Here is a 16,264-nt window from a genome sequence, read left to right on the forward strand (position 1 = left end):
CTAGTGGATGGAAATCTTGGGAGTTCCCCCGGTTTTTTACCCAGTTAAAGATTTTCCAGGCACAAATCCTTGTGTGTGAATATCTCTTTTGTGACTCTTGCTTGTTTATGTATGATTGAATTTGCTGTGTAACTATTTCAAGACAATAATGATGCCTCCCATCCCACCACAGAGACGCTGGGTTTCAATGCGGAGAGAGTAAAAAAGCGCAGAGATTTTTCTTCTCCTAATTCCACTCCAAAGCAAAGATTTCTTCCAGATGCAGATTAGATGATCACAGTTAATCCCAAATTTCAACATTAAATAAATTTAAATCATCATTTTACTTTAAGGTTAATGATTTCATTTTTGTTTTGTTTTCAGAGCAATTGTTGGTTAAGTTGCATTTTAAGAAAAGATGATTTAAACTTGATCTTGATCATTAGGGGTAGGTTCGGTTCATTTCGGTTTGATTTACAATAGTTGAAAATGTGAGACTCAAAAAAGCAATTCAAAAAGGTTAAGTCAAAACTGCACAATTAGTATTACATAGATTTATTACACTGAGTTTCCTAAAAACACATCAAGCATTGCTTCATCTCTAAATGGATTGGGGGTGGCTTTGGAGACTATTCTCTCAAGTGTTGTGGATCACATTACTTCAGAAAACCAAGTAAACGCACTGGGAGTGGATTTGGCATTGGAGGAAGGGATGCAGACCATGCAGTTGCGGGTTTTGTACAAGGCTTTGGATTCCATCAGAAACCAAAACAAAAAATGCATCTGAGAATATAAAAGTGGGCAGCTGTTTACAATTCTTTTAATGTGATCAGCAGTCGCTACTCAAATGTCTATGACCAATCTTGCTTATAACTACAAGCACAAACAAAAGTCAAACAAAGAACTGTTGTTACCTTTATGCATTTGCGTGATCTGGGAGGCGTTTCAAGTCCATTTCAACTTGGTGGATTGTCCACTGCATATTTTCCAATTTCTGCAAGGGGATGTTGATATTAGACTTGCACACGGGTAGCAGGTAATGTACAACTGTAAGCATTGTTGTTACCTTTATAATATCATGGTACTGCCTTGCAATTGTATCAAAGTGAGGATCAACACCCTGGTACTCCCGGAGACGTGTAACCTGGTTAAAAGAAATATGAATCATAGATTATTAAAGAAGGCCAGCAGGAGAGATGTAGGAAAAAAGTAACAAAATGATGAGGTTAAGTAACTTGTATACATGTCAGAACACTTGGCTTAGCATATCTTAACTATATATTAGCAACTTAAGCATTTTTTATAGACGTCGTGAACATCTTCATGTTCACAATATCTACAATGTCAAGAGCATCAACAACCAGCTCAATATTTTCAAGTAAGCTAAGAAGACTAGAAAGTTATTTTAGGAGCTACCTAGAAAATTTCTACTGCAACCATACTCTCTAATTTAGGGAGTCATAATGATCGTGAACCAATAGATATAGATTTTTTATATAAAATCTTGTTAGTAATTAATGTTAGGAGCTCCTTTCTCACTCCCCAGATTTAGGAGCTGCTAGAGCTAGGAGTATGATGGGGTGTGTGATTGGAGATGAATTTTTCCTTTTTATACATTTTAGCTAGGAGCTCATTTAGGGAGACCATAAAGATGCTCTACATAACCAGTAACAAGTGATATAGAAATAAAGGCAGATTGAAAACTTTCTTATCTCATCAAATTCATCAAGAAAATCCAAAAGTCTAACACTAAATAAGTTTGAAGCAACAATTACAGACAAGCAGGCACAATAGACATGAAACACTGCAGTAATCAAGCTAAAAGTAAAATCTTCGGGAAAATACAATATTACAAGAAGCAGCCTACAGTGCTGCTAGAAGGCTGGAATGATTGTTATATCATTATAAATGTCTCTGTTGGGGCCAAGGACCAAAATATCGATAATATCGGCGAAATTATCGTTTTTGTGAGACACTGATATTTTCACACGTATCCACTGAAAAATCGTCCAAATATCGAGATATTACCGATAATATCGCGATATTTGAGGCTGGTGTGAATCGAAGAAGAACACCGGAGCTTCTACAACTCCGGCCGACTGTAAAAGAGCACCCTAGACTCCGATCTAGGTATCAAAATGAAATACAAGACGAGATGAATGTTTTTATAACTTCCGTTTGCCGTAAAACGGTCGGAGGTGTTCATAAAGTTCCTCGACACTCACGGCCTCGCCGGAGAGTTCCTGGGTTCCACTGTCCTAGCTGCACCGAGAGAAAAGGAGAGAAAGACGAGGTTTAGATGGTGATGATGATGCCGTTGACGGAGTACTACGAAGGGCGTAGAGGTAATGGGAGATGGAGACGGCGTCGACGAGGCGGAAGACGTGGACGAGGAGGAAGGCGAGGGAGGAGCAGAAGGCCATGTGGGAGAAGGATCGAGAGATCTGTGTGTGTGTGTGGGAGAAGGGAGAAGGGAGAAGGATCCAGAGAGAGACAAAAGGGAGAAGAGAGAAGGATCAAGAGAGAGACTGAGGTCTCTGTGTGCGTGTGATGTGAGAGTCTCTGACTCTGTGTGTGTGTGGTGGGTGGCGTGTGAGAAAAAAAAAGCATCCAAATAATTCAAAACCCTGACAACTTGTACAATTTTTGACAAGACAAAAATAACGATGGTTTCATAAAGATTCAAAACCGTGTGCCACGCGTGATATTCTTTCACATTCTCAGAAGTGGAGTATCAGATCATCACACATTTTTTGACCCTTCGAAAATTGAAAAACCTCTATTACACCTTTTCGTTTCTTCTTCCTCCCTTAGCCCTTTCAGAGTCATTCCAGAGCCATTTCAAAGCTTCAAATTGAATAAATGGATCTGCAACTCGCGCCACTCCAAATTCAATGTTAAATACCTTCTTTCTCTCTCGTTTATTCATAGATGGCAAGCTGCAGAGGATCGTCGAGGTTTTGCTGCTACGTACGACATCGAAAGTTCCAGATTTGTTACATTTGTGTAATTATTATTTTATTCTTGCTCCACGCAGATTCTATTTAGCCTTTACAAAAAGGGTTCCATATTTAAGGTAAGTTTACGAAATTATATTTATATTATTGTAATTTATACAACAAAAACAAAAATTGTGTGGACCCGTGCATGTGATCTAAGAACCAAATAATACTTGCATGTTAATTTTTTGAAGTAATTAAGTAATGTTGTATAATTATTCCCTAGAATAATTTTAATATGTTTAATGTTATTTATTATTTTATTATCAAATTGGATTATTATTCATTAATATTAGGTTTTATTATTCTATATTATTTTTATAATTACTTAAATTCTTACAATCATTTTCTTTACTTCTTATTTAATTCTTCTGTAGAATAACTTTACTTCCTATTTAATATGTTTCCGTCACTACTATATTTTTTGGCCAAAAAATAATTATCTAATTTTCATGAAAAATAAATATAGGTACATTTAAGATATCCAGTGGAGTTACTAAACGTGATCCAGCTCGGGAACATGGAAACCCAATAGACGGAAACAAACATGGCACAATTTGCAAATATTGTGGTCGGGTAATGAAGAGTGGCGGAGTGACACAACTTAAGTAGCATCTTAGTGGATTAGATCCAGGAAATAATGTCCAACAATGCGATAATGTCTCCCCATAAGTGAAGGCATTCATCACCACATTATTAAAAAATAAAAAAACAGCATAAGGAAAAGATAACACATGGAATGGAAAATATTCGAGCTGGGCTACGAGGAGAAGTCATTGGTCAAGCGGTTGACAGTGATGATGATGACGATGAGGACGAATGTGATGATGACATGGGACCTGAAGAACGACGCAGTTTCAAACAAGCATTACGTGCCTCCAAACAGTTAGCATGGGAAAGAGAACACATTCATAAAATTCCTAATAAAGCACAAGGTTCCGGGACAAGTGGTGATGCATAAATGAGACCGGGAGCAAGTGTTAGAGAATCACAACCAACACCACTAATAGCCCCAAGTTTATATAAGTCATCCAGAGCACGTCAAAATAGTGTTTGGAGTTATTTCACTGGAGGTAATGTGAATGAGGGAATGAGTCGTCTAATTAACAAGTTCTTTATCTATGAAAATGTCCCTGCTGAGAAGGCATCATCACATCATTTCAAAAATATGGTATTGGGATGTCAACAGGCCGGTGTTGGAGTACAACCTCTCATTCCTTATGAGGTAAGAAACAAATATTTGGAAATTGAGTATAAAGACATTGGCGAGTATGTTAACAAGTTGAGGTCAAAATGGGAAACTAATGGTTGCACAATCATGTGTGACGGATGGACTGGCCCGATCAGATTGTCTATCATAAACTTCATGGTATACTCCAAGGGAAAGACAATTTTTTTTTAAGTCTGTTGATGCTTCAGACCATACAAAGAACTACAAGTATATTTACAAATTATTGAGGGATGTAATCATGGAGGTGGGAGAGCATAATGTTGTCCAAGTCGTGACCAACAATGGTTCTGCATTTGTCAAAGCTGGAAAAAAGTTAATGAATCATCATAATGTGTTTTAAACATCATGTGAAGCACATTGTATTGATCTCATGTTTGAGGCAATGGGAAAGAGAGAGAATATTGCTATTGTCGTAAAAAGAGCTAGAACGATCACAAATTATATTTACAATCACGGTTGGTTGTTGGCAAAGATGCGTGAATTTTGTAAAGGAGAAATTATTCGTCCAGCTACCACTCGATTCGCCACCAACTATATTGCATTAGACAGCCTACTTAAAAAGAAAGCAGGGTTGAAGCAATTATTCACTAGTGACGATTGGGCCAACCACAATTTAAGCCGCTCAAATGCAGGTCGTATGGTGGAAAGTATAATGTTTGATCATGCTTTTTGGACTCAATCAGAACATGTTTGACAAGTGTTTGAACCTCTTTACAAAGTTTTACGAATCGTTAACACAGAAGTGTATTCTACTATGGGGGCAATATATGAGTTGATGTATGTAGTGAAGGATGACTTGGAAAGAAAACATGGTGCAAGGTGGTTCATAAAGATAATTGATGACCAAATTATACTACGATTTGCATGCAACAGGTATAAATTATGTCATAATTTTCAATTCATTTCTTTAGTTGCATAAGTATTATTTCTCTTATTAGAGTATGTTTCTTTGAACAACATATTATTTGAATCCTCGATACCAATACAGACCCGATGTTGGAGATGATGGTACCCTTATACGTGATGTACATAATATATACTCTAAATTAGACCTTGCATCACCAGCAGTTGGCCAATTTGGAAATGAGGTAAACAATTACTTAAATTATAATAATTACATTGTTGGATTAAACTAACACAATTTATTAAATTCAGCTAACATGGTTTAAAGATGCAAGAAGAACTTTTGGAGAACCAACATCAGTTGTTGTTCGAACAAAAATGTCTCTTAGTGAGTGTAAACATATTTCACTATCAATTTATAATAGAATTTGTTGGAGTTATTAGGCTTATCAACATTGTTGTTCATTATAGCTGAATGGTGGATCATGTATGGGACTGATGCACCAACTGTGAGAAAGTTAGCAATCAAAGTATTATCACAAACAACTTCCTCATCTGCTTGTGAAAGAAATTGGAGTACATTTGCACTCATACACACAATGCAAAGAAATAGGTTGGCTCATAGTCGGTTGGAAAAATTAGTTTATTGCTATTACAGCATGAAGCTTCAAATTCAAGATAAGGAAGCAGAAACATATCATGTCGACCGTGGTGACCCACTAGATGTGTTTGATATTGTTGTTGAAGATGATACAGAGAGTAACCAACTTTATCAATGGATTAGACATCTTCATTTAGATGATGATGAAAGCAACCCAGCTCCCAGAGTTGCTGAAAAAGCACGTAATGAAGAGATAAATGTAGAAAGAGTATTAGAGGAGGAGGTGAGATCTAGCAACGCTGACTCTTTGGAAGAACTTTTGCGCCCAAGACCAAGAAACACTGGAATTCCACCTTCTTCCAATCCTACACAACCACAAGATCATGCTGATACTAGTGATAGCTCTACTACAAGATCAGGAGACTCACCTACAACCGGAGGTGAGAATGATGAAGGATATAGTGAAGCTGGAGGTAGTGGTGGATATGGAAACTATGTTGGACCACCTCCCGGATTTATGAGCCCCTTCACTGGTGAGGCAAACTTCACGTATGCAACACAGGATGAGGACCATGGTAGTCGGCGGGCAGGACCAAGAATTGGTGCATAGGGAAGGACTATACTCATAGAGAAAGAGGCAAGGGGATTTTGTCAAGTCAAGAAAATGACTCGTTATCTATAACTTCAGACTCTGTTGGAGTGGGAAATAGTAACTATGGTTATACTCACAACCAACCATTTCCCTACCCTTCATATCCCATTCCTGTTGGGATGGAATCGAGCGACTCATGGAAAGAATCTGAGACTCAATCTTCAAATGATTTTTGCTTATGGACAACGTCAACCAATATCGGATCCATATAGATGGCATGTTAACAATTACATGCAAAACTATTTTAGGGATTTATCATTTGATGACTACTCTTCACAATACACTTACTCTACACATAGAGATGATAAAGTTAGTGAAAAATTTGAACCTCATAGGAACTCTATGTGGTACTAAGTCACTCATGTATCTTACCATGCAATGTATAAATTGTAAAATATTGTACTAATTCATTATATATAAATGATTATGGTGTGTTTAAACTTCTTTCATTAATTACTACATATTTTCTACTCACAACGTTTGCCAGCTCGCAATATAATCAACTTAAATCAGTTAAATCCATCATGCAATGCATTTCCTTCCAATTTTTTGTGATAAACTAATAGATAATTGACTAAATAAACATCTTGCAAAGTTTCAATAAAAATTTCTAAATTTTTCTTACAATTTCCGTGGTTTTTATTCAATTTTTATCGATATCAATAATATCCCGATATTTCCATCGATATTTCCGTGTTTTTGGACTACCGATATTTCCGACATCATCGATATTTTACAAATTATGACAATTTATACATGTTGCATGCAAATCGTGGTATAATTCGATCATCAATTATCTTTATGACCCACCTTGCACCATATTTTCTTTCCAAGTCATCCTTCACTACACACATAAACTCATATATTGCCCCCATAGTAGAATACACTTCTGTGTCAACGATCCGTAAAACTTTGTAAAGAGGTTCAAACACTTGGCACACATGTTCTGATTGAGTCCAAAAAGCATGATCAAGCACTATACTTTCCACTATACGACCTGCATTTGAGCAGCTTAAATTGTGGTTGACCCAATCATCACTAGTGAATGATTGCTTCAACCCTGCTTTCTTCTTAAGTAGGCTGTCTAATGCAATATAGTTGGTGGCGAATCGAGTGGTAGCTGGACGAATAATTTCTCTTTTACAAAATTCACACATCTTTGCCAACAACCAACCGTGATTGTAAATATAATTTGTGATCGTTCTAGCTCTTTTTACGACAATATCAATATTCTCTCTTCCCCATTGCCTCAAATATGAGATCAATACAATGTGCTGCACATGATGTTCAAAACACATTATGATGCTTCATTAACTTTTTTCCAGCTTTGACAAATGCAGAACCGTTGTCGGTCACGACTTGGACAACATTATGCTCTCCCACCTCCATGATTACATCCCTCAATAATTGTAAATATACTTCTAGTTCTTTATATGGTTTGAAGCATCAACAGACTTCAAAAAAATTGTTTTTCCCTTGGAGTATACCATGAAGTTTATGATAGACAATCTGGTCAGGCCAGTCCATCCGTCACACATGATTGTGCAACCATTAGTTTCTCACTTTGACCTCAACTTGTTAACATACTCGCCAATGTCTTTATACTCCATGTCCAAATATTTGTTTCTTACCTCATAAGGAGTGGGAGGTTGTACTCCAATATCAGCCTGTTGACATCCAAATACCATATTTTTGAAATGATGTGATGATACCTTCTCAGCAGGGACATTTTCATAGATAAAGAACTTGTTAATTAGACGCCCCATTACCTCCTTCACATTACCTCCAGTGAAATAACTCCAAACACTATTTTGACGTGCTTTGGATGACTTGCATAAACTTGGGGGTATTGGTGGTGTTGGTTGTGATTCTCTAACACTTGCTCCCCGTCTCATTTGTGCACCACCACTTGTCCCGGAACCTTATGCTCTATTAGGAATTTTATGAAGGTGTTCTCTTTCCCATGCTAACTGTTTGGAGGCACGTAATGCTTGTTTGAAACTGCGTCGTTCTTCAGGTCCCATGTCATCATCACATTCGTCCTCATCGTCATCATCATCACTGTCAACCGCTTGACCAATGACTTCTCCTCGTAGCCCAGCTCGAATATTTTCCATTTCATGTGTTATCTTTTCCTTATGCTGTTTTTTATTTTTTAATAATGTGGTGATGAATGCCTTCACTTCTGGGGGGACATTATCGCATCATTGGACATTATTTCCTTAATCTAATCCACTAAGATGGTACTTAGGTCATGTCACTCCGCCACTCTTCATTACCCGACCACAATATTTGCAAATTGTGCCATGTTTGTTTCTGTCTATTGGGTCTCCATGTTCCCAAGCTGGATCACGTTTAGTAACTCCACTAGACATCTTAAACGTACCTATATTTATTTTTCATGAAAATTAGACAATTATTTTTTGGCCAAAAAATATAGTAGTGACGAAAACATATTAAATAGGAAGTAAAGAAAATAGGAAGTAAAGAAAATGATTGTAAGAATTTAAGTAATTATAAAAATAATATGGAATAATAAAACCTAATATTAATGAATAATAATTCAATTTGATAATAAAATAACAAATAACATTAAACATATTAAAATTATTCTAGGGAATAATTATACAACATTACTTAATTACTTCAAAAAATTAAAATGCAAGTATTATTTGGTTCTTAGATCACATGGACGGATCCACACAAATTTTTTTGTTGTTGTATCAATTACAATAATATAAATATAAGTTCGTAAACTTACCTTAAATATGGAACCCTTTGTGTAAAGGCTAAATAGAATCTACGTGGAGCAAGAATAAAATAATAATTACACAAATGTAACAAATCTGGAACTTTCGATGTCGTACATAGCAGCAAAACCTCGACGATCCTCTGCAGCTTGCCATCTATGAATAAATGAGAGGGAAAGAAGGTATTTAACATTTAATTTGGAGTAGCGCGAGCTGCAGATCCATTTATTCAATTTGAAGCTCTGAAATGGCTCTGGAATGGATCTGGAATGACTCTGAAAGGGCTAAGGGAAGAAGAAGAAACGAAAATGTGTAATAGAGGTTTTTCAATTTTCGAATGGTCAAAAAATGTGTGATGATCTGATACTCCATTTCTGAGAATGTGAAAGAATATCACGCGTGGCACACGGTTTTGAATCTTTATGAAACTATCGTTATTTTTGTCTCGTCAAAAATTGTACAAGTTGTAAAAGTTGTCAGAGTTTTGAATTATTTGGATGCTCTTTTTTTCTCACACGCCACCCACCACACACACACACACACAGAGTCAGAGACTCTCACATCACACGCCACCACACACGTAGACAGAGACCTCAGTCTCTTTCTCTCGATCCTTCTCTCTTCTCCCTTCAGTCTCTCTCTGGATCCTTCTCTCTTCTCCCTTCTCCCTTCTCCCTTCTCCCATTCACACACAGAGATCTCTCAATCCTTCTCTCTTCTCCCTTCTCCCACACACACACACAGTGACTTCAGTCTCTCGATCCTTCTCCCACATGGCCTTCTGCTCGCCTTTCTCCTTGTCCGCGTCTTCCGCCTCGTCGGTGCCATTTCCATCTCCCGTGACCTCTACGCCCTCTACACCCTTCGTAGTACTCCGTCAAAGGCATCATCATCACCATCTAAACCTCGTCTTTCTCTCCCTTTCTCTCGGTGCAGCTAGGACAGTGGAACCCAGGAACTTTCCGACGAGGCCGTGAGTGTCGAGGAACTTTCCAAACACCTCCGACCGTTTCACGATAAACGAAAGTTATAAAAACATTCCTCTCATCTTGTATTTCATTTTAATACCTAGATCGGAGTCTAGGGTGCTCTTTTACAGTCGGCCGGAGCTATAGAAGCTCCGGCGTTCTTCTCCGATTCGCACCAGCCTCAAATATTGCAATATTATCGGTAATATCGCGATATTATCAATAATATCGCAATATTTGGACGATTTTTCAGTGGATACGTGTGAAAATATTGGTGTCTCACAAAAACAATAATATCGGCGATATTTCGCCGATATTATCGATATTTTGGTCCTTGGTTGGGGCACATACATATAAAAGCAACTCATGAAAGCATGAACATAAACCACATAGGAAATAAGAGACATATGAATTAGAAGATCATACCGCTTTATTATATGCAATAGAAGCTTCTTCTGTAGCTTCAAGAAGATATTTCCTACAAATGAGTTAAAAAATTATTAAAATAACCTCGAACCAGTAAGCCACACATACTTTCAAATAATCATTGATAGGTACCTTATTTTATGTAGGGCCGGTATTGATTCCTTAGTATAAGTTTCCAGAAGGAGAACATGCTCTAGGACCCTGAAATAAAATGAAGCACTCCTGCGATTATAGTCCTGACATACAATTAAAAGGTCGTAAAAAAAGGTCGTATCCAGTGCACAAGGCTCCCGCTTTATGCAAGGTCTTGGAGAGGTGAATGTCGGCTAGCCTTACCCCCATTTATGGAGAGGCTGCTCCCAAGTCTCGAACCCGAGACCTACCGCTCATGGGCGAAGGCACTTGCCATCGCACCAAGTGTGACCTCTTAGTCACGACATACAATTAATTAATTTATTTATTTTATCTCAATAAACGGAAACCACAAGTACAGCCAGTGGTGACTGATGAATGTTGTCTGTTTGCACAAGAAGCATCACAAAGAACATACTTCATAAACATATAGGAAATTACAAGTTAAGCAACATTGATGCCAGAAATACACATTTATAGTATGGAAAACCACCAACGAACCTCAATTTTGCACTCATGGTCTCACACCTTTTGCACAGCCATGTTTTTTGCAGTCCATCCTATAAATTATTAATTATAATAAAGGTTCAAGAATGCTCAATAAAATGGAATACTGAATCATAGAGAAAAGACACTTGAAAAAAAAAAAAAAAAGCTGAAGGGATATTGTTTGTGTGTTATTGAAAACACATCAACCATCAGCATTATTGGAAGCTTACATATTTATGTTGATGTTGCAACTTCAAATCTCTGACCAGCTTGATAAGCACTCCCAATATCTGCTCCAGGACCTAGGTTTTGCAAAAACACAACCTTATAAATAAATGAAAAAACCATATCGTCACAAAACAAAATGCTCTGGTATGTAACTTCAAAAACATGAAACAATGTTTTTTAATTTATATCCGTACATTATAATATTCAGCAAATTTTCTATCTGCAGAATATAGATCTTCCCGCAGAGCTGTTTCCTCCCTTTCCATATCCTCAATTATCAACTTTACCCTGATAAAGTCATTAGAAAGGCGGAACAAATTATGGATCACACTATTAGCAGAATATTAGAACAGTGGTTCTAGAAATTTATAGATTCACCACAAGCTTTGGTTTATCAAAGCACTGCACATAAGCAAAGAGCAGGAAGTATGGAAGCTTTTGCCACTCACATTATGTTCAGTCTCTAAAATAATAGTGTTAAACATAAGTCAACCATTAATCTTGAGAATGAAATATAAATATTTTAGTAAAAGGAAAAAGCAATACTCATGTTGAGCCATTGAGTAGTTAAGCATTTTCTTTAAAATTTAAATGCACCTACTCCAATCTTCTACTTGCTTATGTAACAGACTATTGTACATGTCAAATAAGATTCCAAGCATCATTAAAAAGCATCTTTCCCCATGTGAAAAGGAATTCTCATACAACCAACACCGTATCAAGAGCGTAACTCAAACCTTTCTGGAAGCCGAGAACTTGAATTTTGATGCCCAGATGACGAGTCTGCAGCAACAAAGCAGTGTCAATGCTTTTAACCATTAGCATTTATGCATGGGTAAGCATATAATAATTTTACCATAAACTTTAGATATTAGCAAACTCAATCACCACATGCCCCCTGCTGGAAAGAGAATATCATCACACAAATTTTTGCATTAGAACAGTCAATCTGGATATTCTTTCTCCAGAATATATATGAAGCAAAATGGAAATATGCCTCTGATCGACACTTTGACACAAAAGACAGCTGAGAGAGAGAGAGAGAGAGAGAGAGACCAATGTCATCCATTACAAAGGAATCAGCTAGCTTATCACATTTAGCTTTTAGACGAGCTTCAATCTCTTGGGAAAGACACAACTGGTATTCTGTGATATCCTGTAGTTGAAACATTGCAGATGTATCTCAATTTCCAATAAATAAGGGACAGCTTCGCCAAGGTTAGATCTTTTTGCCATGACATTACAAACAAGTAAAAGTAACAGATTCTATAAAGGAAAGATATTTTTGGTTGGAGAAAATAAAACATAAATAAATAAAATGAAAATAAAGAAAGTGAACTATTGCCAGAACCATAATGTAGTTTGTACCGTTGACAATGGTGTTTGTTGGAGCTGTGTTTGCCATAAATATGCAGGTGTAATTCCAAGAAAGCAATTGGGAACACCTCCAACCCCAGGTTCTAGAGTATCAGTACCACTAACAGAAAGATTGTTGTTTGCGGCACCAGCAGTGCTAGTCACAGTATTATAATTTGTTGAGTTGGAGCTTGAGCTGACCGTAACACTGGTACTAGTACTTTCTAGAGAACTGCGTGACATTGTGCTACATTTTTCAATTTCTTCCTCATGAATTTCACCATCTTTGGAGATGAGAGGCAGCCTTAGTCTTTGAGCTGCTTCTGAAACGATCATACGATGCTCTAATGTCTCGTACAACTGATATGGACAGGTTCACCCGTTTTAGACAATTTAATAACTCAGTTATAGAATAGAAGGGTGTTGAGCAACTAAAGAAGATTGAGTTGTCTTTTTGTCATTTAATGATAATGAAATATACAAATCTATTACTTTTGATATCTTTTAAGCTAACGGTTAAATAAAAGTTAATGATTTTGCATGAACATCCATATCACTAATGTGAAATCATATGGAGACTCTGGTCTTTACATGGGAGTTAAATGGCATCCTTCTACAGATTCATTTCATGCAGAAACTAATAGAAAAGAAGATAATTAACTGAAATGAGATTCCTATTTAAAATTCAAGATACTAAGAACTTGTTCGGAATTAGGATCAGAAGGGCCAAATCATGACTTGAGTAAACTTAATGTAAAATGCATCTCAAAAACAAAAACAAAAAGCAGGACAAAGGGTTTGTCGAACTGAAACCACCTGAGGAGGGTTCTTCAAGCCCAACTGCAGATATAAACCTTGCACATCTCGAATGCCTCCAAGGTTAGCCACTGAAACTGCTTGTTGATACTCCTCCACCATTGCAATTGCCTCACTATACAATGCCTACGTCAAAATCCAAACCCACCACCCAAACACACACACACACACGCACATTGCAAAATCAATGCCAGATAAAAACAACCAGTTCAATCAACACAAACCTAAAAATTAAACAGAAGTACCATGGCTTCCAAGTAACGCAATCTTTCCCGGGACATTTCCTCCCTTGCCTGCAGAAACAGTCAACATTTTGTAAAAACCAAATCAATTGTAAATTGTGTAAAGGATCTGCAGCCACATTGCTTTTTATGGTTTGCAGCCACATTTTCTAAGCAACCAAACAAGGCAGGAAAATGTATATGTATATGTGTATGTATATATAGATATATATATATATATATATATATAAAGAGAGAGAGAGAGAGAGAGAGAGAGTACGAGTTGGAGGTCGAGGTAGGCAGATTTGGAGACGAGAGAACCATCGGAAGCCAAGCAGTGGCGCTCCAGCTGATCAATGACTTGGGTCAAATCCGATGGCAGGTTTTGCCCTTGTTGTTGTTGCAGTCCCTTCGCCATTTTCCTAAGCTTTTGCTATTCGCCCCCACTCGTTCCCCAAAACGTCGTCGTCGTCTTCTACTTCTTTTTCGTTCTTGAGGATTCCACTCAACAGTCACAGTCTCACGGGAATTCAAGATCTCAGGCCGGCCGACCTTTCAACAACTGCTAGCAGAATTTAATTACCAAAACACCCTCGTCTTCGACGAAGTCGTTTCTCTTGACAATTTAATACAAAAAAGAAAGCGAAAAACAACCATATCCGATCCAAATATAAAGAGATTAGTTAAGTGAATTTTAACGAAAAATTTTCGGTATTATTTATTTTAATGAAAAATTATATTTTTACACTAAAAGTTTAATGCTGATACTATTTACTTTATCGTTAATTAAAAGGTTAAATTGTAAGGAGATTAGGTCATATCCAATACAAAGAGTTAAGGGTTCAAAAGCCAAAAAATGATTTGATTTGTTCAAAAACTCATCTCCAACTAATAGATAGGCTATAATTTTATAAAGCTCACCAAGCCATTATTTGGCCAAAGGGGTATCAGGTTAGCCAACCGTAGACCCCCCTCTTAGCCCTTTTTTTTGGACCCAGCTCCTCAATTGCATTAATTAATTCAAATTCAATTACTAGATTTGAAAACATCCAAAACGGTAGTTCAATTAAATTAACTAATAAATTTAAAGTATAAACTGAAAACTAATAAATTATTAAAGGGGAAATGTTTAGCCCCTTCAGTTAGAGATGATATATGAGTATGGCCTGACACTGTTTATTTAAAAATAATTTTTTTGTATGGCTATAATTCTGAACAAGGCTATGCTTAGCTCTTTCGGTTGGAGATGACTTTAGTTTTGGTCCTTGTAACCCTAATATTAATCATCCAAAATACCATAAATTGCCGTTGAAAACTTCAAAATTTACAATTAAACTAAATGAAGTTAAATTAATGGGTGGTTTATGGTTGACTTATATTTTATTTTTAAATAGTTTTTTTGTGACAAAAAAAAATTATTTAAATAAAAAACTTAATTTTCTAAAATTTTCAAATCATAATAAAAACTTAATTTAACATGCAAAGGTCAATTGTCACACGCGTAAGTACGTGGTAAGAGGCTAGTTAAGTTGAAGTTAAAAAAGAAATTTTAGTAAAAAATAAGTAAACGATAAAAATGAAACAATCAAATTTGTTTTTGGGTTACGGTCTTTGGCGCTCGTGTTATTTTTATTAAATGTTTTTCTATTAATTTTAGAGTGCTATTAAGCATCATCCCATTGTTCTATTTTGTCACAGCCCATCCCGAAATTCATTTATCAGTGGTGTAAAATGACAGCTTTATCCTTGGACAGGAAAATGGTAGTGTGTATGTGTGACATATTGAGACTTAGAGGTTGTTATGTGGTCTTGGATTGGTGACCACGTGGATCATCACACACCACACTTACTCCTTCTCTCTTCTTCCCATGCTCTCTCTCTCATCTCTCAGACTCACTCTCTCATTCTTCTTGTACGAACAAATACCAAGGACCTCTCAAACCTCACGGATCGAGGAAGAAAATGGTACCATTGTGTTTGTGAGGACCCTACGAGTTCAAAGGTGTCAATTTCAGGTAAGGAAACCTTCAATTTCACGTGGAAACCCTAGCCCCGATTTTGGTCACTATTCATGTGGACGTAAATATGTTGGTTTCAGGGAATTTCAAGCTCATAGAGAGTTTTAGGAGGTCCTAAGGAGGCTCGGGGTGGTTTGTTGGATAAATTTGGACGTCGGGATAGCTAGTTTCGAAGTTTACCGGATTATCGAGCTTCCTCAGGTAAATTCTAGTGGATTTCAAGGCTTAAAAATGGTATAACGTGATTCTACATGTTGTTAGCTTTCCAATGGTTCAAATTTCATGAAAATGGTGCAAAAATGAAGAAGTTAGGATGATTTAAGTATTTTTCCAGAAACCGGCGAAGTCACCAGCGATCGGCGACTCGCCGGAGAAGACAAAGAATAATCCATCAATTTTGACGGAATATGCTGATGCCGTCAGTTAGTTTGGACGATTACCGTTGGGTTTTAACGGAATATTCCTAACGGCAGTTAGGGAATCCGTCAAGATTCCCTCCACGTGGCGGCGTGTTTTGCCATGCACTCACCAGCGCGTGGGGGTGCGTGAAGCTTT

At 37.0% G+C, this 16,264-nt stretch overlaps 1 protein-coding gene across 6 annotated transcripts; it reads right to left on the reverse strand.

Moving 5' to 3' along the window:
* Positions 1 to 398: 398 nt before the first annotated feature.
* On the reverse strand, positions 399 to 14,322 carry LOC126634440 (AUGMIN subunit 4-like). Of its 6 annotated transcripts, none has more exons than XM_050304960.1 (14): positions 13,972 to 14,322; positions 13,716 to 13,763; positions 13,471 to 13,585; positions 12,667 to 13,014; positions 12,355 to 12,454; positions 12,036 to 12,081; positions 11,493 to 11,586; positions 11,301 to 11,372; positions 11,083 to 11,141; positions 10,582 to 10,650; positions 10,450 to 10,501; positions 1,046 to 1,123; positions 894 to 973; positions 399 to 762 (listed from the first exon to the last, which is right to left on the reverse strand). In XM_050304960.1, exons 1-13 carry the CDS (start codon positions 14,013 to 14,015, stop codon positions 896 to 898), a joined length of 1,203 nt encoding a protein of 400 aa, XP_050160917.1. In that variant the 5' UTR covers positions 14,016 to 14,322; the 3' UTR covers positions 399 to 762; positions 894 to 895. The 6 variants fall into 6 exon arrangements, with proteins under 6 accessions (XP_050160917.1, XP_050160916.1, XP_050160913.1 ...); XM_050304959.1 differs by having other exon boundaries at positions 13,695 to 13,763; XM_050304956.1 differs by having other exon boundaries at positions 399 to 725; positions 13,471 to 13,596; positions 13,972 to 14,321.
* Positions 14,323 to 16,264: the final 1,942 nt, after the last annotated feature.

Source organism: Malus sylvestris, chromosome 9, assembly GCF_916048215.2.
Source record: "Malus sylvestris chromosome 9, drMalSylv7.2, whole genome shotgun sequence".
NCBI lineage: Eukaryota > Viridiplantae > Streptophyta > Magnoliopsida > Rosales > Rosaceae > Malus > Malus sylvestris.

What these genes read in the sequence shown, in the direction of transcription:
- LOC126634440 (XM_050304956.1), bottom strand. Translation starts at nt 14,109, where the DNA reads ATGGCGAAGGGACTGCAACAACAACAAGGGCAAAACCTGCCATCGGAT. An exon ending in TGCGTTACTTGGAAGCCATG is followed by an intron (nt 13,597 to 13,715) that starts GTACTTCTGTTT and finishes ATTTTGACGTAG; the next exon opens with GCATTGTATAGTGAGGCAAT. An exon ending in TGCAACATCAACATAAATAT is followed by an intron (nt 11,142 to 11,300) that starts GTAAGCTTCCAA and finishes AATAATTTATAG; the next exon opens with GATGGACTGCAAAAAACATG.